Raw genomic sequence first — 25489 nt, 5'->3', positions numbered from 1 at the left:
TGTATGTAGAATTTGCACACAGGCAGCCCTGGCTAAAGGTTTGTGCCCTTCACCTCTGTGCCCTCTGCCTCTATCTCTCTGCCGCTTTCCCATGAGGCATTTGGCTCTGGGAGCCTGCCACTCAGCTGGGCACCTGGGCACGGGTCAGGGTTTGCTGAACCCAACATGCCTGGTTGACATCTAGAAACTAAGTCAGGGGGCCTAAGAGCAGGGGAATGGGGGAGGGTCTTCCCTCAGAGAGGAGCCACCTCAGGCCTCTGCTTCTCTGATTAGAAGTGGCCTGGGTGCTTTCTTGGGCCTCTGCCTTCTCCACCTCCATGCCCAATGGGAGGAATGCTGTAGACTGGGGACCCACAGTACAGAGGGAAATCCCAGGAGGGGCCATGCTCTAGGACGCTGTAAGGCGAGGACTCCACCCACTCACCGGCCACTTCTGAGGCCTCTTCTGCCTCGCCCTCGGCTGGTCTAATTCATCTCCCAACACCTGGCGACCCTTGAGGGCAGGTCCCCAGCCAGCTCCCCTCTTGGTTTTTCATCTGCTGCTCTGCACAAGTGGAATTTTGCCTTTTCAAAAAATTGTGTTAAAATACACACAACAATAAGCCTCACTGTATTAGCCATTGTTAGGTGCATGGTACAGTGCCTGGGGTGGGGGGAGAAGTGGTTCAATGGTTCAATTTATGATTTTTCAATTTTATAGTAGTATGAAAGCAACATGCATTCAGCACAAACTATACTTCTGATTTCAGTTCTTGGGGTAGCCACCTGCAGTATGCTGCTCTCTGGCAGTGCTGAGCAGTGACCGCAAGCTGCAGCTCCCAGGGGGTCCTGGGGTCTGAGACACGAGCGAGAACCAGACACCAGCAGGGTGCGCTGTTGCAGGGCTGTGATGGTCAGTGGGAGAGGTGCATCAAATGCATTTGTGACTTAAGATATTGTGATGGCTTTGTTGAAATGTAACCCATCCTAAGTCAAAGAGTGTATGTGTATGTGTGTATGCACATATGCGTGTGTGTAAAAGGAAGACATTTATTGTAAGGAGCCAGCTCACCTGAGTGTAGGACTGGTGAGCCTGAAATCTGGGGCAGGTATGGGTGCTGCAGGTCTTGCTTTTGTGGCCTCCAGCTGATCAATAGGTCCCGCCCACACTGTCACTTTGTGTGACCTCACTGCAGATGTGTTTGTCCCCGGATTGGCACCACGAGCTCAGCTCTTCTGTAGGTGCACACATGCTGGCTGGGAACCCAGGGCCCCCTCTCTGGGGCAATATGACCCCTTCCCTGTGGTCTCTGGCTTGTGGCATCCCCAGGGCATGTGGCTTCACCTGCCTGGCTCTTCCCACACATCAAACACTATGCAACCTCTTTGCTGTAGGCAACAGGTCTGCAGGGCTGCACTGGGATAATTTTTGGAGGGGTTGTTTCTGGTGCCACCCACCTGGCTGTGCCTCTTGTGGGAAAAATATTCTGCTCTGAACTGAAATCTGATGAGCTTTAGATGCCTCCTCAAGGTCTTGCTTTCCATCAATTATGGGGACTGGCTTGTATCTAACAGAAAGATGGACCCCTGGAAGTGACCAAGGGAGCTGGGGAAGTCCTCTGGGAATGTGGGATATAAGGGGGGCGTGGAGGTGAGGTTTCCAGGCTCTGACCTTATAAAATTCTTTGTTGCTGTTTAGATAATTTCCCTTGATGCCTCTGGACAGAGCCCTGGCTTATTTCGGTTCTGGCATGCTAACTCCATCATGATAAAACAACCAGGCGCTCTGGAGGGAGCTTCTAGTGTCAAAGTAGAGCGGTGTGAGTTGGTAGACATCCAGCTGCCCTTTGCAGAGCTGTGACTGGATCCCCTTTAGCACAAGGCCTTCAGTGATATAAAGTCTATAGAAACCCATCACTGTATCTGCAGCTGACACTTAATTTCCATGTAATTTCTCATCTGCAGGTGGCAATCATAGCAGGCAACTTTGAGCTGGCAGAATACATCAAGAACCACAAGGAGACAGATATCGGTGAGTAAACTCATGGGTAAACCACAGCAGCATTCAGTTTGGCTAAGGATATACTCACCAGTTTTCCAGAGTCCTCCTGAGATTGATTCAAAGCCCACTGTTAGCAAACTCCATAGAGAATTTGGCATGAGCATCTCTTCTGCCTCTGGTCCTGTTTTCTTAATGTATGGCAGAGAGGGGTAAAGAAGACCCTGAAGATCAGGCAGTGGTCCAGAATATGCCCCCTGCTTCCTGGGAGAGCAAGGCTCTTGTCTTTTCTGAAGGTTCCCATGGCAAAGTTTCCCTCCACATGAGTATAATTGATGTAGGATAGTAGAGGAACAGGAAATGTTTCATCTATGCTGGGAGTGGGAATCTCCATCTGATTTATATCTCTGATTTCCTCAAATATTGATAGAAATTGACGTATTTTATTATACATTGGTCCAAACCCATAGAATGTCCAACCTCAGCAGTGAACCCTAATGTAAACCATGGTGGTGGGTTCATTAGTTGGGACAAAGGTACTGTTCTTGTGGGACATGTTGACCATGAGGGAGGCTGTGCATGTTGGGGTCGGGAGATATCTCTGTACCTTACTCTTGGTTTTGCTGTGAGCCTACAACTGCTCTAAAAAATAAAATCTCCCAAAAATCTAAGAAAGTAAGAAACTAGGCAGGGAAACTTGCTAAGTGTCAAGGGATAGATACAGGGCATTGTCGTTCTGTGGGTGAGTCAGATGAATTTGCAACTTGTTTAGATGTGTTCATCAGAAGATATCATGATGTACATGCTGCCACATAGATCAGGGGTGGTGACTGAATGGGGAGAAGAGAGAGCCACGAGGTCCTCTCCCCTCTGCTCTCATTACTCCACTTTGCTTTCCCAGAAATGGTGCTGATGACCATTCCCCTTTTTAGTACCCCTTGTGCCAACCAGGAGGGCAGTGTCTGGGGCTCCTCCCCGTGCCCACCACCCAGCCATTGCCTGGGCCCAGTCTTGCACCTTGGAGGAGCCCACTGGCCTAGTCCCTCCAGCCCCGGGCTTCCACAGGACCTGCAGCGGGGAACAGTCCTATTGGACCAACAGTGGTGAGCTTTTGAGGATGGCATCATTGATCCAGGGGGTTGGAGCGGGGCCGAGAAATGCCGGGAAGGAGTCTGCCTCTCATCGTCTGTGCCCTTACCTCATTTTGGGTGCTGGGAGTGAGCAAAACTCTGCATTTGGCTGTCATGTCTCTACTGTGTCCAGTGTGTGCCTTGCATCGACTCTGGCTGGCCCCCCTATTGTATGGGGAATCATAGGAAGATGCAGAGACAGATGCTTGGCTTGCATCATCCTGCACCCTGTGAGGAGCATCAGGCCTCCCAAAGGCTGTGCCAATGCTGATGCCTGTCCCTCCTGTGAGCCTGGACAAATCACTTAATTGCTGAGAGCTCCAGGCCTCCAGCTCAGCCACATCAGCACCTCTATGTACATTATAGAGATGGATGGGTTAATGTCAACAGGGTGATTTAGAAAATGAACTGAGCTGTTGGAATGCCTGAGACCGTCTTCCTCTGCCTCCCAGGTACCAGAGAGCAGTGCAGTGGTACAGGCTTGGCTTGGCTTGAGGTCTGAAACAGTGGCTGCAAAGGGAGTCAGTGCCGAACTCTCCTATATAAGACAGAACTCTGTGCCAGGTCACTTGAAGCTAATGCTGCAAGCCAGCTCAGGGAGGAGGATGACTTGTCTCTTCAATTTTGAGATATAATTAACTTTCCTATCCAGATAAACACACTTTATCACAAACTGAAACCTTTATTATTATTATTATTTATTATTGTTAGGGATACCTGTTTGGCAGGCAAATCTATTTAGTGACCACTCACCCATTCGGATGGGTGCAAACTGCAAACAGCATCCCCTACTGCGAAAGAATCCTCCCCTCTTCCAGCCCGTGACTGCTGCATGTCACAGCCTGGGGTTGGGGCGTGAGCCCCCTGATTCTGCCCCTTCCTGAACTGTCTGGGTCTGTGGTAAACTCAGGCTTCCTGTTACAACCAGATGATGAACTTACCTGCTTTGGGGGTTTCCTCGGGACCCCAAGGGGAAAAGATTTATGGAAAATCTGCACTCCCACAATGTCCCTTCTCCATATCCAAAGAGTTGCTTTGTTTCATTTCGTTTTGCTTTTTTAAAGACCTCTTTCCATCTGAGTCATCTAGAGATTTGTGATAGTGCACTAGCAAAATGGCATCAGTGCAAACTGTGGTTTAAGATTGTGTAGAAAGCCTCCCAGGGGAAGGATGAAGGGCATGCGGGTGTGGATCCTGAGTCAGCACCGTGTTAATTGAACCACTAGGACTGAACAGACTTACTTCTTCTCTACCTACACACCTGCTCACCACCCCTTATTACCAGCGGGGCCACAGGTTGGGTGTACGGCAAGGAGGGCCAGATGCCGTCTGTTCCCATGGCCTGCATGCATTTGTACCATTGTCTGTGCCATTCTCTGACAGAGCTGCCTAATTCTGGCCAATGAAAACAGCTGGCACTTACTGAGCGCTGTGGGGCCAGCATTTCATACACAAAGTGACATTCATTCAGGCCTCTGCCTCCGGATGTGGTTGGCTCCCTCCGACCAAGGAAGGCCCTGAGGAATGTTGGGGCCTGGGAGTCAGCTTCCCTGGAACAAAGCTTAAGGCAAGAATAGGACAGGGTTATGGTGAAGGGAATGCCAGGGGAATGGGGACACAGGGAATCAAGTTGGGAGGATGAGACACCAGGACAGGGTGTCGGTGAGCATGAGACCATGGCCCCAGAGGCCCTGTCCTCCTTGGGTCCTGGTGAAACAATGAACACACATTTGCACCCCTGCCCCCAGGGTGGAGCTGTTTATGTATTTTCCCAACAGTTCAACTAACAGTTCGTTCATGCAGCTCCCAGGTGCCAGAAAAACCCTCCACAGAGAGTGGCGGGTGCTGGTAAGCAGTGACATGCACTGGAGCAGTAAGGCCAGGGCATGCAGGCAGGGCTCCCACAGCACCTTACTCCTGTACTTTTTCAAAATCATACTTCCTGTAGTGAATGAGCAAGCCAGGGCTGAAACCCAAGCCACCTTGCTTTGAGGACATTGCCTGTGCTCTTCTCCCCACAGCATGTCCCACTGCCTCCCGTGGAGCAGGGATTCTTATACAGCACAGTTACCCATACAGGCTGGCCCCAGAACCCTGACTGGAAAGGGTAGGCAGAGGGCAAGAGAGGGTTCTGCAGCTGCAAGGGCTGCCACAGCTAGGGGTGTCCCTCTCTGCTTCTTTGTCCAGGCTCTGTGGCTCTAGGGCCACCAGAGTTTAGCACTGCTGGCTGTGGATCAGCTTCGGCCATGTGCTTAGAGGGGAGGGGCAGAGCTGGAGGAGGATGCAGCCTGGGGCTGCAGAGATGGTCTGAGCATCAACAAGGTAAAAGACCAAGGGCCCCTCGAACAGCTCTTCCTGACCAGCATCTGGAGGGAAGTCTACTGCTCACAGAGGTGCTCCATTGATGGCAGGCAAGTTACTTACTCATCCTCTATTCTGGAAAGAAGTCATTTTAGACAGAACTGATCCTGCCCACTTTTTCCTTCCCCCATGTCCAGAATAAATGCCTCCCTGCAGAATTTATTGTTCTCTCTGTAGACCCTGGATTCCCTTTCAACTTCCCGCATTTCAATTTTAACATTTCAAAAAGAAATGCCTTCCCTGGCTTTTCTCATCCACTGTGAAATATTCAAAAACCGTAGGGATGCTCCTTCCCAGCTTGCTCTGCGAGGTCAGGGTGAGGGGCTGCCAGGGGTCATCAGGAGCCCTGCCAGATAGGGGTGCAGCCAGATAGGTACCTGCTCTGTGGAGGAGTGGAGCAGGACTGGGCTTCGAAAGGGCAGCCTGACTGCAGACCCCAGAGGCTGCAGCCCAGAGCTCCTGCAGGACACATCTGGTCCCTTCCACCTGGAGAGGAACTGATGGCTCCTGCTGCTGTTCCCAGTGGGCCATTGTGTCTCCAATCAATGTGCAGAAGTCCAGTCCAAGCTGTACTTCAACACCCTTGGGAACCTGAAATAGCGGGCTCCTAGGGAGCCCGGGCTCTCTTCTGGGGCTTATTCACAGCCTCTCCTGGGAGCACTCTGCCAATCTGGGGATTCATAAAAGTTCTCAGGCTCTTAGGGAGGTGATGACCACAGAGGATGGTGGCCCTTTTGTCCTCACCCTCACTGCTGGCCTTAGAAGTCTTGTTGAAAAGCCTGAAGCCCTTTACCTTCCTAGGTGGCACGAGCTGCTGCCCTGTTTAGTGGGAGGTGGTGCATCATGGTCGGAAAACACTCTTTCTCACACTTTGCCTCTGACTTTTGTGACTGTCCCTTCTCCCCCATGTCTTGGTCCCAGATTGTCCTGGATGCTTCTTTTACATAGCTAGAAATTGAACCCAGGCCAGACCTGAAGAGCCCTTCCCCTCCCACCCTACCCCATCCCATCCCATCCCATCCCATCCCATCTCATCTCTGTTCTTGACCCACCTACACAAAGCCTCCAAGGCTTCCTGGTACCCTGAAGCACCAGTCAGGTTTGGGGTACATCTGTGTCCCCAGAGATCTTGTGTAAAAGGCAAATTCTTGGATCCATCCTGGAGTCTGACTCAGCTTGGGAACCTCTGAAATCACCGTTTCAGGATTCTTTGGTGATTTTGACACTGGCTGTTCAAACACCAGCTCCACCTCTGCATCTAGGACCTGCCAGGCCTTCCCGAGCACCCTGCACACCCTTGTCTCCTGTGGACCTATTGAGAACATGACATCAGGCCCATTTGGGGCTGCTGTAACAAATGACCACAACCTGGGGGCCTTAAACAACCAGCATTTATTCTCTCCCAATTCTGGAGGCCAGAAGTCCAAAATCAAGGTGATACAAGAGGGTTCCTTCTGCAGGCCCAAGGGAAGAATCGGTCCCAGCCTTTGTCCACCTCTGGTGGTCCTTGCTGTCTTGGGCTTGCTCCAGTCTCTGCTCCTCTTCCCATGACCTTCTCCTTGGTATGTGTATCTCAACTTTCTCTCTAGTTTTCTCTTATAAGGACATCCATCCAGCCTAAATTAATCACATCTGCAAAGATCCTATTTCCAAATAAGACTACAATTGCAGGTGTCAGGTTAGGACTGGGACCTATCCTTTAGGAGCCACCTTTACACCCCCGCTCTGGGGCAGTGAATCTGATAGCACCTGCTCCACAGTGCTTAGCACATAGTAAGACTTGTGTAATGTGTGGCCAATGAATGATCCCTCCACCAGGGTTCACCATGCAAGGTGAACCCTTCCCTTCTCTGCCCTTCTTTTTGATGTACACTCACATCCTCTAGTACCAGTGTTGGGCGTTAAGGGGTAGGACACACATTACTGGATTGTGTTCACCAGAGTGCAGTGTGGCGTTATCAGCCTCTGGGAGAGGGAGGCATTTGGGAACCGTGGATTGTGTTGGGTACATTGTTGCCCTGCCTTATACCAAGTATTACTGTAGTACCGTGACATTTGGTCATGATGCTACATCACTTCCCTACTCTAGGTTCTTTGGCTTGGCTGTCTCTACCCAGGGCTGTCTGTAACCTTGAGGATGCTGCTGAGATCTTTTCAGTCAAGGCTGTCTTATCTCCCTGACCTTTGGAGAATGGGGGACAAGGGAGCATGTCAGGTGATTCCCCCAGAGGGCTCCCTCCAGTATGTTCTCCTCATGCAATTTGTCTCTCACTGTCAGCCTCTGGGATTATGGGGTGGGGAGGGGCAGAGAGGTTAGGATGGGGACTACATTTCAGCTTTACAGTCTTCGCTAAGCTACACCTCTGCTTGGGAGAAACAGGGAAGAATGGAGCCTTAACCTTGAACTTGGGGCTGCCTTGCCACATTCTTGGGTCAGCACACACCTCAAGGCTCACAAACAGAGCCCTGTTTATCTGACATTGAATGGGGCCAGGACACTGTCTTGGAGGACCCACCCACCCCGACAGGATTCTGAGCTTGAGGACATGAAGGTTAGATGCCCCCCCCTTCACCTTACTATCTTGGGGCACCTGTCTATACATAACAGAAGGACCCCGCAATGCAAGTGGGGCCCATCCTGAGTGTTAGAACAAGTAAAAGGAAATACAGAACATTTTCCCGACTTTCCACAGGGCTTATTGATGAGATTCTTTTCTTTAAAAGATCCAATAGCCCTGGCTATTGAGTGGGGGATTCTTTGTCTTCTAGACAAGGAGGTGTGCTGCCAGGAAATCAGTGCACTTAGGAAGCTCCAATGTAGCTTCGGGGGGGAGGACAGTAAATGTGTGGCCAGAGCAATGTGATTAATGGGCACTTGGAGGTCTGTAGAATCCAGAAATGGATCCGGAATGCTGTGTGGATACTACTCTGTCTCCCAAAGAGAGATCGAATCTTAACCACGCAGCATTGTGCTCAAGCCGGCCAGCATGTATGCTTCTCCTGTCTGATTCTGTGCTGCATGATTTTTTAACCCCCTTCCTCTTTAAAATATTAAGTGTAACCTCCATTGGTTATTTTGTCTGCTGGCTCAAAGGAAGTGATGGTTTGAGAGCGACTGTGAATACCAAAGTTAATCCCTGCTTGTTGTCATCCAGTGTTTAGCTGGGGCTGAGCAGATGAGCCGAGCCGGGGTGATGCGTGTTTGCCATAGAGCATTTACGATGACTTCTATAGGACGGCAGTCCCAGAAAGCAGGGCTGGTGGGGAGCTGGGGAGCCCACATCCGAAATAGTCATGCAAATATTAAGCATGTTGCAAGCTGATAAGCTTGCGATTGGGATAACCTATTTTTCACGATCTTTGTTTTTGTTTCTGCCTGGCTTTGTGGGGAGACGCACTGCCAGATGGATTAAATGACATGGGTTGTTCTTCTTCAGCTGAACAAGGTTTGTTTTTATACATCTTGTCCTTCTGCAGCTATGGAGAGAAAGCGAGAGGTGTGTGTTTGTTAAAATGAAGCCAATTGAGCTGATGTGTGAGTCCAGGCGCCTGCTTAGCTGACTAAGGAGCACTTGGATACGGTTGCTAGGTTTCAAGACTGGATGCCTGTATCATTATGCTGTAGATATGCATAGATGATAGATAGAGGGTGGTGTTTTCAAACAGATTTCTTAATGTAATATTGTGTGTGCGTATACATGTGTATTTGTGGATATGAATGTAAAATTCAGGCTGATTCTGAATCATAATTCTTTAAGAATATACCTGTTTGGTGGGTACCACCTGCTGGGATATAAAATAGCTCCGACCTGCCTGAGAGAACATTTCCGTTTTCCTGGCATGTTGTCTGAGAAATATGCTACTTCCGATGAAACATAGATGATGATCTTGAACGATCGCAGTTTCCTTTGAATATAAAAGAGGAGTCAGCAGAGTCGAGGAAAACCTCACACTCTGACCTATTTCTTTTAATTAGATGGGATGATGTGGGGTCCCCATTGTAGAATCTCTGTTCACGAACCTGCCTGAAGGAGGTGAGGATAGTATTTCCCTTAGAATTAAGTAGCCATCACACAGCTGATGACTTGATTCTTAGAGAATATTTTCAAAACAAGTGGCTGCGAGGGAGAGTCCAAAGCCCCCATGGCCACAGCAGCAGTCCCTGGGCAGATGTAAGAACCAGTCAGTGCTGTGACCCCTCTATTAGGGCTGCCCCTATTCTGGTCATGGTCCCCTTTGCAGAGCAGTGGGAGCTGTGTGAGTCTGCGTGCCCTGGCTCATGTGGGGTTTTTGGTGTTTGTGTGTCTACATTGTCCACTTTGCACATCAGTGCTGGCTGTTTTATCCTGATGCGTCCAGCTATTGTTCCTTCTTCACTCTGGGTACTGATTGTTCTCTGCTGAAGGGATTGGTCTCTTGTGTGTTGTTGCGATTCTACTTTCTCCACCTTTGCCTTGTGCGTATCCGTCTAGAAGTTTTATCCCCAAATCATAAAGTGCAGTTGATATGCTGCTCTGCAAGCCCCGTTTTTGGACAGCTACATGCTGCAGATACATTAGGTTAGAATTGTGTTTTCACATTTGGTCATTTTCCAGCACCAACACCTGGGTGATCGTCTACTTGGGGATTTGCTGCCATCTTCAGTCTGCCCTGCACCATATGTATAGAGCTTCTGAGGGCACTGTGGTGTGGGTCCTGGGGGATACGGCCAGGTAGCAGACCATGGCCTCCTGTCCAGTGTGCATTTCCTTGTGCTTTGTCTTCATTATTCCTGTCTGTCCACACCACCCCTCCATGTGCCTCCCAAGCAGCTCTTTACCTGCTGGAGCTTGCTCTGTGGCCTGTGTACACTGTGGCCAAGAACAATGCTACCTGAGCAAGGGCCTGAGAAGGGGTGTGACACGTCCTACTTGAGGTATCCATCCCACACCGCCTCCCCTGCAGCAGACACTTACGGCTGCTGGGAAGCATGTCCGTGGCAAATCCCTCATAGTGCAGACACAAATCCACTCTGTTGTGTCCTTCTAGGTTGAACTATTCCCCAAACTGGAGCTTTTCCTGGCTCTTTGCTTCTAGGACCTGGTCATCTTGGACCCCAGGGAAGCCCTGTGTCATCCCTTGCACTAGGGTGGAAGCTTCGGGGACCTTAGACTCTCACCGTGCATTCTGAGTTCCTTCAACTCAACATATCCCTCTCCTCTGGTCCCCAGCCACATCAGGACACCGCCCTTTTATTATAAATGTTGCTTAATGTCTCCTTCCTCGTCCTCAAGTGAAGCTGACAGATAACATTGGCTTAACCTACGTGTGTAAGTTGTGTAAGTATCAGCACCGCATCCTAACTGCCATAGAAAGGACTTGACCCAGCAAGTGCTGCGGTGGGAGGGAGTCTGACCCTGGCAGACCCAGTGTGGTACTGGATGCTTGTTCTCTCCACCACCATCACCATCAATTCCAGATCCCATGTGCAGATGTGAGAGGAGAGCGCTTGGCTGGCGGGGCTGGGTTTTTACTATGGTGAGCACCGCTTACTAAAATTCTGGCCAAAGAAGATATGCACTTTCTTTCATTTACGTGATAGGCTGTGCGAAAGTGTGCTGTGTTTACAAATTAGAGAGTGGAGGTCATGCACTCAGGAAAGCAAGTTCTAGGTCTGCAGGAACGTCTGGAGGGTCACTGAGATCCATGCAGGGTGGGCCATGCACTACGCAGGCCTTTCTTGGAGATCTGTTCTCACCCTTCTTAGACCAGGAGCTCTGTGGCTCCCTGGGTTGCCTGTCCTCACTCACCCCCCGCTATCCCTGAAGGTCCCTGCACAGGGATATAGACCAACACTAAGCCTCCCTTCCTAAACAGTGTGTCCTCGCCTCTGGTTATAAGGTCATCCCTGCCCCTCACCTGCAATGATGTCTTTGTCTTCTTCTCTTTTGTGAGCCTCCTTCAGGACTCAGAATATGAAGGAGTCCAAGGGACCTTAGGATCCCAGGTCAGTCCCGGAACTCACATACTACTCCCCTTAAACCTCCTGGGAGGTTCTGTACCTGGCCAGGACATGAGTGGTGCCTGGGAAGCTTTCTATCACCAAGAGGTGACTTGGACCCTGCCAGGTGGGTGCCCCTCACCCTGTGGACAGGAAGTCTGGGATTCAAGGGAACAGCTCCTCCCCCACAGGCTACACAGTCTAGTGGGATCCAATAGTGTCGGAAGGGTTATTGGGACGATGATGTCTGGTGAGACAAATGACATGGCAAAGTGGGAAGGGGAAGAGGGGAAGAAGGAAGTAAGAAGGAGCAGGAGTAAGAAGAGGAGGGAAGACAGAGAGTGTTTGTCTCTGAGACCCTGCTCGTCCAGGACTGTAAGCTCATAGGAAGCCACCATGGACGGTACCTGTGGTCAGGAGCCAAGGTCCTTGAACCTCCAGCGGAGGTCACAGTCATCAGGGCAGGGGAGAGCAAAGCCTGTGGGCTCACAGAGGGCTGTACCCACTTCTCATGGGCCCATGTCTCATTCTCCTGTCCTGCCTTCCCTTTCTCCAGCTCTCCATACAGGTCACATACTGCCTGTGCTCCTCTGTCCCCAGTCTCAGAGCACCTCTGTCCCACTGCTACCCACCTTCCAGAGCCCTTCCCCAGCCCTCCCTTTGCAGGCTCCATGGCCCTCCTTGATGCAAACCCCCTTTTCCCTTTCAGCATAGTAGCTCATGTCATAGAAATCTTATGCCCAGTCTGTCCCTTGGCTGCACAGGGACTCCAGGGGACCAGGCCCTGGCGACTCTCTGTCCCCACATCCTGGGTTTTGCACTGAAGAGCTAGCTACAAGGCTAGTAACTGTGAGGTGAGCAACAGAGCGATGGAATGCCAGGTCCTGCCACTCATGGGCAGCAGCTTTATGGACACCTGGCAAGGTCCTTGCGCACCACTGGGAGGGTTCTGGGGTCTACATGGGTTCTTCTCTGTCCTGAGTCCTCACCTGTGACCTTCCCTGGTGGTATCTCTCACTTTGCAAGCCCAAGAGCAACTGCAGGAGCCAATGCAAGGCTTCAGTTGGGCCACTGCCAGGAGAGAATGTCCCCCCTGCATCCTCCTATGAGGATCCTTTCCCCTACCCCAGCCCTCAGTGAGCCGGGTGGAGCCCTGTGTGAATTTTAGGGAAAAGCACTGAACCCCAAAACTTCTGGTCTTTTTTGCATATAGCCTCATGTAGCTTCCACACTAGAGGCCAGCAATAGTCAAATATTCTTATTACTCTGCAAAGGCTGCTAGGCATGGAGCTGAAGAAGAAGCATTTGACCAAGGATCAGAAGGGTATGGGTTGTAATCCAGAATTTTCAAGTGGCTCTTGGACCAGCTGCAGGGTATCTATGGGCCTCAGCAACTTCAGCAAATGATCATTTTTCTCTGTCCACATTCCCCACCGCAGCTGGATTTAAGATTCCCTTTTGGTTAGAGCTGAGCCCAAATGCAAACAGAGAGAATTGAGAGTTCTTTCTTGGAGCTCTTTGTGGGATTTCAGGTATTTGAGCCTCATCAAAGGGCTGAAGGCTTGGAAGAATATGCGTGGTAGAATTAAATTGAACAGAGAAAAGATTTCTAATTCTGGTTCTAATAAGCATAAGTGGAAAGACTTGATGGAGGCAGAAGAAAAAGGGGTTTATGTACATGTGCACCAAAGTGCTGCTGATTTTAGCTGTGCCAGAGGGACAGGGTGAAGAGCTAATGAAGCAGCAGCAGCTGTCAGAAAAGCAACAGGGAAGAGAGAAGTCATCCACCCCAGCTCTGTGCACAGGTCACCAGTTCTGAGTTATCCAGGTCCAGCCATAAGGCTGGGACATCAGTATTCTTGCATCCCGGGAACCATGGCCACATGGGCTGCCCTGACCAAGGAGGCCACCTGGATGGGGGCAACTTCAGGAAAGGATAATAAATACCCCCAGACCTTCTTCCTCCTGGGCCAGATCCCTGGGACATCCATTGGGATCCCCTGAGGGAGAGCTGGAGAAGTAAAGTTACAGGACTGGAGAGGCAGAGAGCTAGGCTAAAGCTGGGAATGACGTTAAGGGATGAGCTCACTGCTGGCCCCATAATCTGGAGTCAGCTTTATTTCATCTGTAGTTCTTCAGGGACCCACGCAAAGCTTTTAGGGGCCACTGGGGAGAGCTGTGACCAGCCCGTTCAGCCCCTAGGAAGCGTGGGCGGGTGCATTCCCACAGAGCAGAAGCAAGTCCACTTCTCACAGCAACCCACGACATGCAGTCACCAGGCAGAGGCCGAAAGGGAGAGCATAGCATGTTGTGTTCTTCTGCTAGTCTCCGTTCGAGGTAATGGTTGTGGCTGTGATGGACAAGATCAATAGTATAGGAATTGAGGCCAAGTGTATCATGTAGCCTGTGGGAGTGACCTAGGTTTCCATGGTGGGAAAGTACCCTCCCATGATTTCTTACCCATCTCCGTATGAATATGGTAAATTGTTCTGGAAAGCATCATGAGGCAGGGAGCCTACATGTGAAGTCTATATCTCTGCTCTGAGTTTCCTCCTTCAAGTTTGAAAGGAAAGCCAAGGTTACATTGAGAGGTATGGCCAAGTGTTGGGATCTGGCCTTTGTCAAAACCCCTTCCAGAGACTTCTAACCTTTGGAATGACTTGAGTGACATGGTTGTCTGGCCCTAGGTCCCATTCTCCATGAAGATCCGTTTCCATTCTTGCCAATGGGCAGGTAGCTGTGCTTTCACCATGGTTTGGAACTGGGCTAAAGCACTGCACTGGTTTTTAAAGAGGATGTAGATATGGTGGCCCCTTCAGCAATAGAGCACACACAATCCAGTCCAAGCCTGTGTCCCTTCTTCCTGTTGTAAAGACCAGGTGCTCACATTCTCAGGGGCCTTCTCTGGGTGCTGGCTAAGTCCACAGGACAGGTGACCCCACCACCACCCAATTCTCTGTTTTCCCTTAGGACTCTGGGCTCCAGGAGTTCAGGGTTACATCTCTTCCGTGACCTGGTATACCCACCAAGATGGGCACCGAGGAGGCTTTCAATGAGGGTTTGCTGAGGACATTGCTAATTCCTCAGACCTGTTCTTTGATGGCGCAGGGGAGAAAAAGGCACCTTTCATTATTGTGAATGTAACACATCATCTCTCCATTTCTGAACTGGACTTCTCTCTAGTCAGCTTCGCCCTGAGAGCCTCTTGCCTCCTCCTTGCTCAGGTCATAGCATCAAGATTCCCTTGGTAGGGCCAGGGATTTAGCTCAGTGGTTTCGCTGCCTGCTGCACAAGCGCAAGGACCCAAGTTTGATCCCCGGTACAAAAAAAAAAAAGATTCCCTTGGTATTCCTTTTTCTTTCTCTCTGCCCCCTCCCTCCCCGATCCCAAAAAAGGGAGGAGGTCTCAAATGCTGGGCTTGAGCAGGAAGAAGGATAAATGGCAGGAGCTGAAGGCAGAGTTCTATGACCCTGGGGGTAAGAGCAGGAGACAAATCAAGGTGGATTCATTCAGTTCTAGCTCCTTGGCCACTTCTAGACCATGTGGCCATCCTGCAACCAATGAGGGTTTTGTGCCAAAGAATAGGACAGAAGGAGGGCAGGTGACAGATGCCAGCAAATGTTTGGCAAGCTGATGGCCTGTATCGAAATGGCTCAGAAAGCTCAGGGACTTATCTGACATGACATGCTGGCCATCCTTGTGAGTTCAGGATTAAGCCCAGTCTCCTGGCTCTGACCTTGGGGTTGCCTAGCTGTGACCTTGGCTGTTGCTTACCAGGCTCCTCTGCTTTCATGTGGCATTATCGAGCTAGTAAAGACAAATTAGATATCGATGTCCTCTAAAAAAAGGAAAAAAAAATTTAAGAACACCATGTGTTGCTCCTTTCATTATAAATGAGCAGTATTCCTTTTTGTGCCCAGAATAGAAACAAAAATATCAATGAAGAAAAGACAAAATTGTGTGGCTGGGGGCAGATAATAATGTTCACTTATTTCTCACTGGGGCTGTGTTCATGTTCCTGTTATTATCCTCTCATGGAGCTGAGTCCTTTCTGGGATTCTCCAGGTCCTGGGTGACAAGGACCTTTGTCAGGCGAGTACCCAGCTCCTCCAGAATGGGAGATATCACTGGGCCATGGTATCACAGTGGTCATGTTTGTGGCCACCAGAAGAGGGGTCCCTGCCTCAGAATCTGTGCTCAGCTGCTCATTTGGCTAGAACGTCTGCTCAGAGCCTTTCATGAGATCCTACTGTGTGCTCAGAACCTCAAGGATGTGTTTGGGCAGGTCCCTTATTTTCTCCCTTAAATTGCACGGTCCCCAAGAGAGACTTGCTTGCAGTAAAACCCTCCCTGCCTGAACCTCAGCTTCTCTATGAATAAACTCACAGAATTAACTCTTGCTCATGCTGTTGCTGGAAACAGAGCTGCTGGCCCTGGCTGCAGGGAGTTAGAGGAGACTCAGTTTGCAGAGGATTTCAGACAACACCAAGGCCAGCCATAATCTGTTCCCTTTACATAATCACCACACCCCAAGTTTAACCATCATTACTGCTAAAACAAAAACAAACGAAAAACACTTTTCCCACAATGGTTGCTCCAAGTTCTAAGCAATTGCTATAAGTTACTGTTGAGTTTTAATAATGTATTTGTAAACTTCAAGGAAAGTTATGAAAAACCTTTTCATACTTAAATGGAAAGCTTTAGTTTCCTGATTCCCATGATGACATTTCAGTTAATGATGGGGCACATGGAGGATGGTGGTGCCTAAAAGGAGCCCAGAAACTCCTACTTCCTGGTGATGTCACAGCCTTCATCAGATAGTAGGCTCAGTAATATATTCTTCACCTGTTTGTGCCGATGTAGTGTAAATAAGCCTATGACACCACCAGTAATCTGAAGATACAATTGTGTGTAATACTTGACCATAAAATAGGTGGCCATATTATTAGTTTATGTATTCATTATAACCAGGGACTTGTGCATGGTAGGCAAGCATTCTACCACTGAGCTACGTACACTCCTAGCCCAGCTATCCAAGGGGTGATCAAAATATATGGTGAATGTTCAGTGGGTTTTTTTTTTAAGTATATTATAGCAAAAGACATATTGCCTTTAATTCCCCTCAAAATACTCCCCCTCACTTCAAACATATTTAGCCCATAAATTCTGCCACTGTCTAAACAGTACCAGAAATCATCTATTTTTTCCCTTAAATTCTTTTATTGCTAAATTTTAGGAATACAATACATTTGCATTTATCTTTGGGTACTTGTGCTTTTACATGTTGTATCTTGGTTCTTATTTTTTCTCCATACCCTGTCCTCCCTCCACCTCCTCCACTCTTCCCTATTTACAAATGTTTGTTTCTGTTTTTTTCTTTTCTCATAATTTTTCCTTTCCCTTCTTTCCTTTCCCTTTCCCCTTCCACTTCCCTACCCCTTTGACCTTTTCTTCCTATTTCACATTATCAATTATTCATTTTAATCATTTTATTCCTTATTTATACTCTCAGTTTCTCACACCAGAGAAACTATTCAGTATTTACACATTTATTATTTATTTCACTTTAGAGTATGGCCTCAATATGGATCCATTTAGCTATAAATGTCTCTAGTTTCTCGTTCTGTATGGCTGAGTAGTACTCCATTTTATTAAAAAAACCACATCTTCTTTGTCCAATTTCCAGTTGATGGGCACTTGGGCTGTTTCCAAGCTTTAGCTATTACAAACTGTGCCGCTATAAACAGGGGTGCACATATATCACTGTGGTATGATTCTTTTAATTCTTTTGGGAAGATACCCAGTAGAGGAATAGCTGGATTAAATGAGACCTCTAGTTCTAGGTCTTTGAGGTATCTCCATACTGATTTCCACAGTGGTTGCACCAGTCTGCACTCCCACCAACAATGGAGAGGGGTTCCTTTCTCCCCACAACCCCTCCAACATTTGTTATTGGTTGATTTCTTGATAGCAGCCATTCTTTCTGGGGTGAGGTAGAATCTCAGTGTTGTTTTCATCTACATCTCTCGAATGACCAGTGATGATGAACATTTTTTCATATGTTTATTTGCTGCTTTTACTTCTTTGTCTGAGAAATGTCTGTTCATTTCAGATGCCCATTTTTGAACTGGGTCTTTGCATTTGGAGGTTCTGATTTTTTTCATTTCTTTATATATTCTAGATAGTAGTCCTTTGTCTGAGGTACAGATGGTAAAATTTTTTTTCACATTGTAGGTTGTCTCTTAGCTCTGTTGGTGGTTTCTCTTGCAGTGCAGAAGCTTTTTAATAAGATGAGGTCCCAGCTGTTGATTCTTTGTGCTAGTTCCCGTGCTACTGAGGTTTTGTTCATAAAGTTCTTTCCTATGCCAATGTCTTCAAGAGTTCTACCTAACTTATCTTCTAGCAAGTTTAGTATTTCTGTCTTAATATTTAGATATTTAATCTACTTTGATTTTAGTTTAATGCATGGTGACAGATAGGGGTCTAGTTTTAATCTTTGGCAGGTTGAAATCCAGTTTATACAACACCATTTATTAAATAGGTATCTTTCCTCCAATGAGGGTGGTTGGCTCCTTTGTCAAAGATGAGGTGGCTGAGTATGTCTGGAGTTGTTTCTGCATCTTCTACTCTGCTCCACTAATCCTCAGGTCCGTTTCTTTGCCAGTACCATGCTGTTTTTATCACAGTAGCTTTGTAGTATAGTTTCAGGTTGGGGATTGCAACACCCCTTGCCATGTCTCTGTTGCCTAGAATTCCTTTTGCTATTCCAGGTCTCTTCTGGTTCCAAATAAATTTTTGGATTGTTTTCTCTATTTCTGTGAAGTATATTGTTGGAATTTCAATCAGCATTGCATTAAATCTATATAACAGTTCAGGAAGTATGGCCATTTTCACTGTCTTGGTTCTTCCTACCCAGGAACAGGGGATGTCTTTCCATTTTTTAATATCCTCTTTGATCTCTTTTTTTCAGAGTGCTATAGTTCTCAATATAGAGGGCTTTTGCTTCCTTTGATAGATTGATTCCTAGATATTTCATTTTTTGGATGCTATTGTAAAAGGAATTGTTTCCCTAATTTCCTTCTCAGTGAGTCTGTTATTTGTGTATAAGAAGGCTATTGTTTTTTGAGTGTTGACCTTATATCCAGCTACTCTTCTGAATCTGTCAATTAAGTCTAGAGTTTTTTGGGTCTTCTATGTGAAGTATCATATCATCAGCAAATAATGACAGTTTAACTTCTTCCTTTCCTATCTTTATTCCTTTTGTTTCTTTCTCTTGTCTAATTCCTGTGGCTAATGTTTCCAGAACTATATTGAACAGGAGTGGTGATAGTGGGCATCCTTGTCTTGTTCCTGATTTTAGCGTGAACGTTTTCAGTTTTTGACCATTTAGTATGATGTTGGCTGTTGGTTTTCATAGACAGCCTTAATCAGGTTGAGATAAAGACCTTCTATTCCAATTTTCTGTAGGGTTTTTATCATGAATCGGTGTTGGATTTTGTTGAATGCTTTTTCTGCATCTATTGAGATGATCATATGCTTTTTGTCCTTGGCTCTGTTAATATAGTGTATTATATTTATTGATTTACGTATGTTGAACCATCTTTGCATCCCTGGGATGAATCCGACTTGTTCAGGGTATATGATCCTCTTGATGACCCTCTGTATTCTGTTTGCCAGTATCCTGTAGAGGATTTTTGCATCTATGTTCATTAGGGAGATTGGCCTGTAGTTCTCTTTTTGGGTTGTGTCTTTCCCTGGTTTTGGAATCAAAGTGACACTTGCTTCCAGGAATGAATTTGGAAGTATTGCTTTCCTTTCAATTTCATTCAGGAGTTTAAATAGTAATGGTGATAGTTCTCTCTAAATGTCTTGTAGAATTAACCCTTGAAGCCATCAGGACCGGGGCTTTTCTTTGTTGGTAAATTTTTAATTACATTTTCAATTTCACTGATTGTAATTGGGGTGTTTAGAATTTTTATATCTTCTTCATTTAACTTAGGCAATTCCGGTGTATCTAGGAATGTGTCCATTTCTTCTGTGTTTTCCATTTTATTAGGGTACAAGTTCTCCAAATAGGTATTGATGATCCCCTGGATTTCAGCTGGATCTGTTGTGACTACCTTTTTCATTCTTAATTGCATGGATTTGAGCCTTTTCTTTCCTTTTTTGGTAAGGTTGGCTAAGGGTTTATCAATTTTTTTTTTGTTATTCTTTTGAAAAACCAACTCTTCAATTCATTGATTTTTTTGTATCATTCTCTTAACCTCCATTGCATTGATTTCTGCTCTGATCTTTATAATTTCCTGTCTTGTATGAGCTTTGGGTTTGTCATGCTGTTATTTTTCTAGGAGCTTAAAGTTCAGCATTAGGTTGTTTATTTGAGCTTTCTTTGTTTTCCTAATATGGGCATTCACTGCTATGAATTTCCCTCGAACTGCTTTCATCGTGTCCCATAGATTCCTGTATGTTGTACTGGTATCATCATTTACTTGTAGAAATTGTCTAATTTCTTCTTTAATTTCCTCTGTGACCCATTGGTTGTTCAGGAGAGTGTTATTCAATTTCCATGTGTTTGTGGGAGTTTTGTGGTTTCTTATGCTACTGATCTCCAGTTTTATTGCACTATGGTCTGATAATACACAGGGGGTAACTTCAGTTCTTTTGCATTTATTTAGACATGTCCTATGAGCTAGCATATGGTCTACTCTGGAGAATGACCCGTGTGCAGCTGAAAAGAATGCATATTCTGATTTTGTGTGGTGAAACACTCTGAAAACATCTATTAAGTCCATTTGTTCAAAAGCTTGGTTCAGCTCTAGAATTTTGTTGTTGATTTTTATCTGGATAATCCATCTATTTGTGACAGTAGGGTATTGAGGTCCCCCACTACAATTGTATTAGTACTTATTTGGTTTTTCATGTCCATTAATATTTGTTTTGTATAACTGGGGGCATTCGTATTTGGTGCATATATATTTATGATCATCATCTCTTCCTCTTGGATTGTTCCCTTTGTAAGCATGTAGTGACCATCTTTGTCTTTCTGAATTAGTTTTGGTTTGAAATCTACTTTGTCTGCAAATAAGATTGGTGCCCCTGCTTTTCTCCAGGTTCCTGTCACATGGAGAACTGTTTTCCATCCTTTTACTTTCAGTCTGAATTTCTTTTTGAACTAGGCGTGTTTCTTGTATATAGCATATTGTTGAATTTTGCTTCCTAATCCATTCTGCCAGTCTATTTCTTTTGATTGGTGAATTGAGGCCATTAACATTGATGGTTATAATTGATAGATATTGCCTCATCCTTGTCATGATGTTTTACTGTTGTTGGCTCTTTTATTTTTTATTTTTCCCCCTTTTCCTTTAGTTTCTTACCTTGGCTGGTGGCTTCCCTCTGTTGGGCTTCATGGAGTTGTGACCTTTGTTGTCTTTTTCTAGGATATTGTTTAGCATTGTTTGAAGTATGGTTTGGTGTTCATGAAATTTCTCAGGTGTTCTTTGTCGTGGAAGTATCTAAGTTCCCCACTGATTTTGAAAGATAATTTTGCAGGATACAACAGTCTAGGTTGGAAGTTATTTTCTTTTAGGGCTTGAAATACTTCACTCCAGGCTCTCCTTGACTTGAGGGTTTATATTGAGAAGTCTGCTGTGATTCTGATGGGCTTTCCTTTGTAGGTGATTTGTTTCTTTGCTCTAACTGCTTGCTTGTAGGATTTTCTTCTTCTGTTGGATTTCTGGAATCTTGACTATTATATGTCTAGGTGTAGATTTTTTAAATCATGGCTAGTTGGAGTTCTATATGCCTCACTTACCTGTCCAATTCTCCACCTCTGTCAGGGAAGTTTTCTACTATTACTTCTGTGAGCAGTTTTTAGTGTCATTTGTAATTTCTCCTGCTTTTTCATGGACTCCTGTCAGTCTTATGTTATTCTTCTTTGCATCATCCAGCAGCTGCTGGATTGATTTCTCATGGTCCCTTACTATTTTTAAGAAATCTCTGTTTTCATGGTCACTAACCGGAATCCTGTCTTCTATATCTGATATTCTATCTTCACATTCACTCAGTCTGCTGTGAATACTCTCAATGGAGTTTTTAATCTCCTGGATATCTGAATCTGTTTCATGAATTCCATTTCTTTCCTATGTTGGGCTAACATGGTTTCCATTTCTTTCTTATGCTGGGCATTCATGGCTTCCAGCATGTTTCTGAGCTCATCTATTTTTTTTTTTAACCTGTTTCTGTTCTAGAGCCTCTAATCATATCTTTCACTCTGCTCACCATCTCTGAAGTTATCTGGGAAATTATTTCTGCTTTAAATTTTTCTAGAGCCTCATTCATCTGTTTTGTTACTGCCTGTGCTATCAGTTCAGGGTGTCCAGGTAGTTGATTATCATATTTTTCCACCATGTTTCCCCCAGAATTTACCTTTGTTGAGCTGGAAGTCTTGGTATGTGTCCTGCCAATGTGTCTTCTCATTTTTAATTCTGTTATTGGTGCTGTTTTTTGCTTTAATTCTTGGGCGGATACTTCAATATTTCTTATTTTGAGTATATGTATTACTGGTGTTTAGAGCCCCTATGGAGTGATTGCTTCTCAGAGATATCTTGCAGGTTTAGCTGGACTTTTTAGGCTTTGAGTCCCTAATGACTCTTAGGCAATCTCATTTTCAGTATACCAGGAAGGACAACTGATTAGTTCAATCACAACACCTCAGTCCAATTGACACAATCAGCATTAAACACAGCTTAGAAAATGACAATTTGTGGTAGCAGTTAATCTGTCCCTTTTAAGCCCGTGAGCTAGATAAAAATCTAGGGCCAGCCCAAAATGTGTTTTTAGTAAGTAAACCCTTCAATATGGCACATTTACCCTTCAGGATAAGGATTTAGAAAGGGATGGGGAGGGAGGAGGAGAGAGAGAGAGGGAGAGGGAAAGGTTTGAGGTGTGAGGCTAGAGGGCACGGGAAGATCACGGAAATTGTGGGAATCTGTTGAAGACAGGAGGAAAAGACAGAGCAAAAGAACAGAGCCAAGTACAGGACAGACCGACAACAATAGGGAAGCTAGAAATTGTATTCACCTTCCTATAATAGTGACAATCGAGAGGACAGAGAGAATTCAGAATGGGACAAGAACGGGAACAAAGAGGGAGAGAAATATAAAGCCAGAAGGGATAGAGAGAGAGAAAAATAAAAGAAAAAAGAAAAAAATATATATGTATATAAAACAGAACAAACAAAAACAAAAACAGGTTTCCCTCAGGATATGTCTCTGCTGTCCTGGTAGACAATGTGGGCGGCGGTGTGCGGGTCTAAGTTGAACAGTCTCAGCAAGCCAGGTGTAGTCTACTGAGATTCAGGCTGATTTCTGGCTGCAAGGTCCAAGTTGAGGTCCCTGACCTCCTACAGGATTAAACTCTGCAAGATTCTACTTCAGGTTCCAGCTGTCCTCCCCTCTAAGCGAGTCCAGGTTTCTATGGGAGGCGCTGATCCCACCAACTTACCAGCCACGATGGTCCAGTGTGCTTTTATTGAAGAGATTTTCTTTACTTTCCCAGTGGGCTTCAGTTTTCATTGAGGAGCCTCAGAGAGGCCCTCTCTGTTGTTCACTTCTGCTCTGTCTTCTGGGGCTCATAACCATGGCCTTTATGCTCCCCTTGGTGCCTCGTCCACGCAGTGTGGTCTGGCTGGGCGGCTGCTGGCATCCACAGGATGGGTTCCAGCCGGGCGGCTGCTCCAGAAGTCCTCTTTCGTGAGTGTTTTTCCGAGGTGTGATTAAAAAAAAAAAATACAGTGAATGCTGGTGCCGTGCCACCCAATGGAAGGGCAGGTTCGTAAAAATTTTAGTTTGTCCTAATCCACCTTATTCACTGGATCTGACACCATGTGACTTCTGGTTCTTCTCCAAAGCAAAATGACCATGAAAGGTAAATGTGTTAATTGATTCAGGTCACCAAGGCAACCATGATGGTGCAACTAAAGACACTCACAAAAGTGAATTTCCAGAACTGCTTCAGAAAGTGGCAAGAATGATGTCATAAATGTGTTTAAAGCGAGCGGGGGAGTATTCTGAAGGGAATTAGTACCAATGTGTGTTTTAGTGTAAATAAATTTCTTAAATATTTTAAAAATATCATTTTTATAACACCTCATGTTTTTTACCATTATTTTACAGTGCACTCCTTTTATTCATAAAAGTTTGCTCTAGAACACTATGTCACATTGCACTAGCAGCAGCCTCAGACATCTTATGCTAGCCCGTCTATTGATTGCACGTGGCGTGATGGGCCTGCCCCCATCTGGGTCTGTGTGAGTCCACACACAATGAAATGAAATTTCACAATGACACATTTCTCAGAACTGTTTCCATTGTTAAGCGCTGCAGGTCTGTGCTTATACTGTGGTCCTTGAACACAGGTGGACTCAGCTTTGGGCTCCTGATTCCAGAATGCTCCATAGCCTCGAGTGGCCTGAACCAACCTTTGACACAGTGCTTGCCCCTGCATCCTCTTGTCATCTATGCTTCTGTCACCAGATAAACTTGCAGCCAGTGGGAGAGTGCAGTGGCTCTGCAGGCCCAGCAAGCAGTCTTTCAGGCAGCCACTTGGAATTCATTTTCTGTGTTTAAAATGTAAAACAGCAGTTGTTATGAACTGCAAGGTATAATTTTTTTTCAGTGAATGTAAATTTCCATGCTTACATGAACTATTTTATTGGATTTGGATAATACCTTTAACATTGACATTTATTCTTTTACAGTGATTTGTTTTGAAACACATGAGTCAAGGAAAAAATGGTTATTACTGACTATTACTGAAAATAATCTTGCCATATGGAAAAGGAGTTGTAAGACATAATCTACTCTGGGCCAGGCCTGGTTCAGCATGGACATTCATTAAAAAGCAGGTTCCATTTCTGTATGCGTACAGATGGTCCCTGACTTGGGATAGTTTGACATGATTTTTTGACTACGAGATGGTGAAAAAGCAATGTACTTTCAGTAGAAACCATACTTCAGATTTTGAATTTGGATCTTTTCCCTGTCTAGCAATATACAGTCTGATCCTCTCTCAAGATGCTGGGCATTAGCAGCAAGCCACAGCTCCCAAGCAGCCCAGGTCACAGCGGGAGACAAGTGACATTAGGAAGTGCACTGTGTTGTTAAGCAGGGTTGTCTAGCAGGTCAGGTGTATTCAATGCATTTTCACCTTATGATATTTTCTCCTTATGATGAGCTTAGTGGTATATAATCCCATCGTAACTCAGGGAGCATTGATACATTCTTTTTCCATTCAGTGACATGCTTTGTACCAGAGCCCTGTCCCCAGACTGCCCCGTGTGATGCCTCCAGTGTTCACAGTCAGCCACGTTCATGTCACTCCCTGACCACATAGGAGCTGCTACTGAACACAGTTTGCCTAGCATGCTGTTGACAGGAGGCTGAGCTGGGAACAAAGGAACGTTGGCATCACCACTTAGTAACCTTAATCCCATGAGAGAGTTGTAAGTAACAGAAAAGTTCTTCATGAACTTGCAGAGAGTTTGGGGAAATGGGGAAAGCAATGGACAGCTGTGGGCAGTTAGCTGTGCTCACTCTTCTCTGCTACAGAGGGAGGAGGTGAGATTAGGCCTCCATTGAGATCTCTGCTACAGAGACCCTGAAGAGGGGAACTGCCCCAGGTCAGGCGCCAGGCATCTGTTTCAAGAGGTAGCCTCTTGAGGGCATTGGCTGTGTCTTCCACCTGCACCGGACCGTTGGCTGAAGGTCAGGGATCCTATTGCTTCTGCTTACCTCTGCCATTTCATTTTCTTACTTTGCTTATCAAAATGTCCCAGCGTGGTTGAAAACAGTTCATCAAATCACTCCATAAAAGCAATTATAGTCAATCCTCATCTTATTTCCTCTTAAATATGATTATTTACCTCCAAAAAATATAATTTGATGGTTGTTTGATTGTTCGGCAGTTTTTGTCCATGCATTTTTTTTTTATGTACTAAGAATTGAACCAAGGACCTTCACACTGAGCTATATCTCTAGCCCA

At 46.1% G+C, this 25489-nt stretch overlaps 1 protein-coding gene across 14 annotated transcripts in view; it reads left to right on the top strand.

Annotated features, from left to right (window-relative positions):
• Shank2 (SH3 and multiple ankyrin repeat domains 2) overlaps positions 1–25489 on the top strand; it is a 534108-nt gene that overhangs the window by 186222 nt on the left and 322397 nt on the right. For 9 of the 14 annotated variants that reach the window (XM_087205461.1, XM_087205469.1, XM_087205467.1 and 6 more), the window contains 2 exons: positions 1945–2011; positions 2911–3081. In XM_087205461.1, the coding sequence (XP_087061587.1) occupies positions 1945–2011; positions 2911–3081 (238 nt within the window). The remainder of the gene's footprint in view (positions 1–1944; positions 2012–2910; positions 3082–25489) is intronic. The other 5 variants (XM_087205474.1, XM_087205473.1, XM_087205478.1 and 2 more) reach the window with 1 other exon arrangement.

This window comes from Heterocephalus glaber, unplaced genomic scaffold, assembly GCF_053883595.1.
Source record: "Heterocephalus glaber isolate CG9 unplaced genomic scaffold, H.glaber_assembly_v1.0 deba00000594, whole genome shotgun sequence".
Taxonomy (NCBI): domain Eukaryota; kingdom Metazoa; phylum Chordata; class Mammalia; order Rodentia; family Bathyergidae; genus Heterocephalus; species Heterocephalus glaber.
This window is presented reverse-complemented; position numbering and strand designations above follow the sequence as displayed.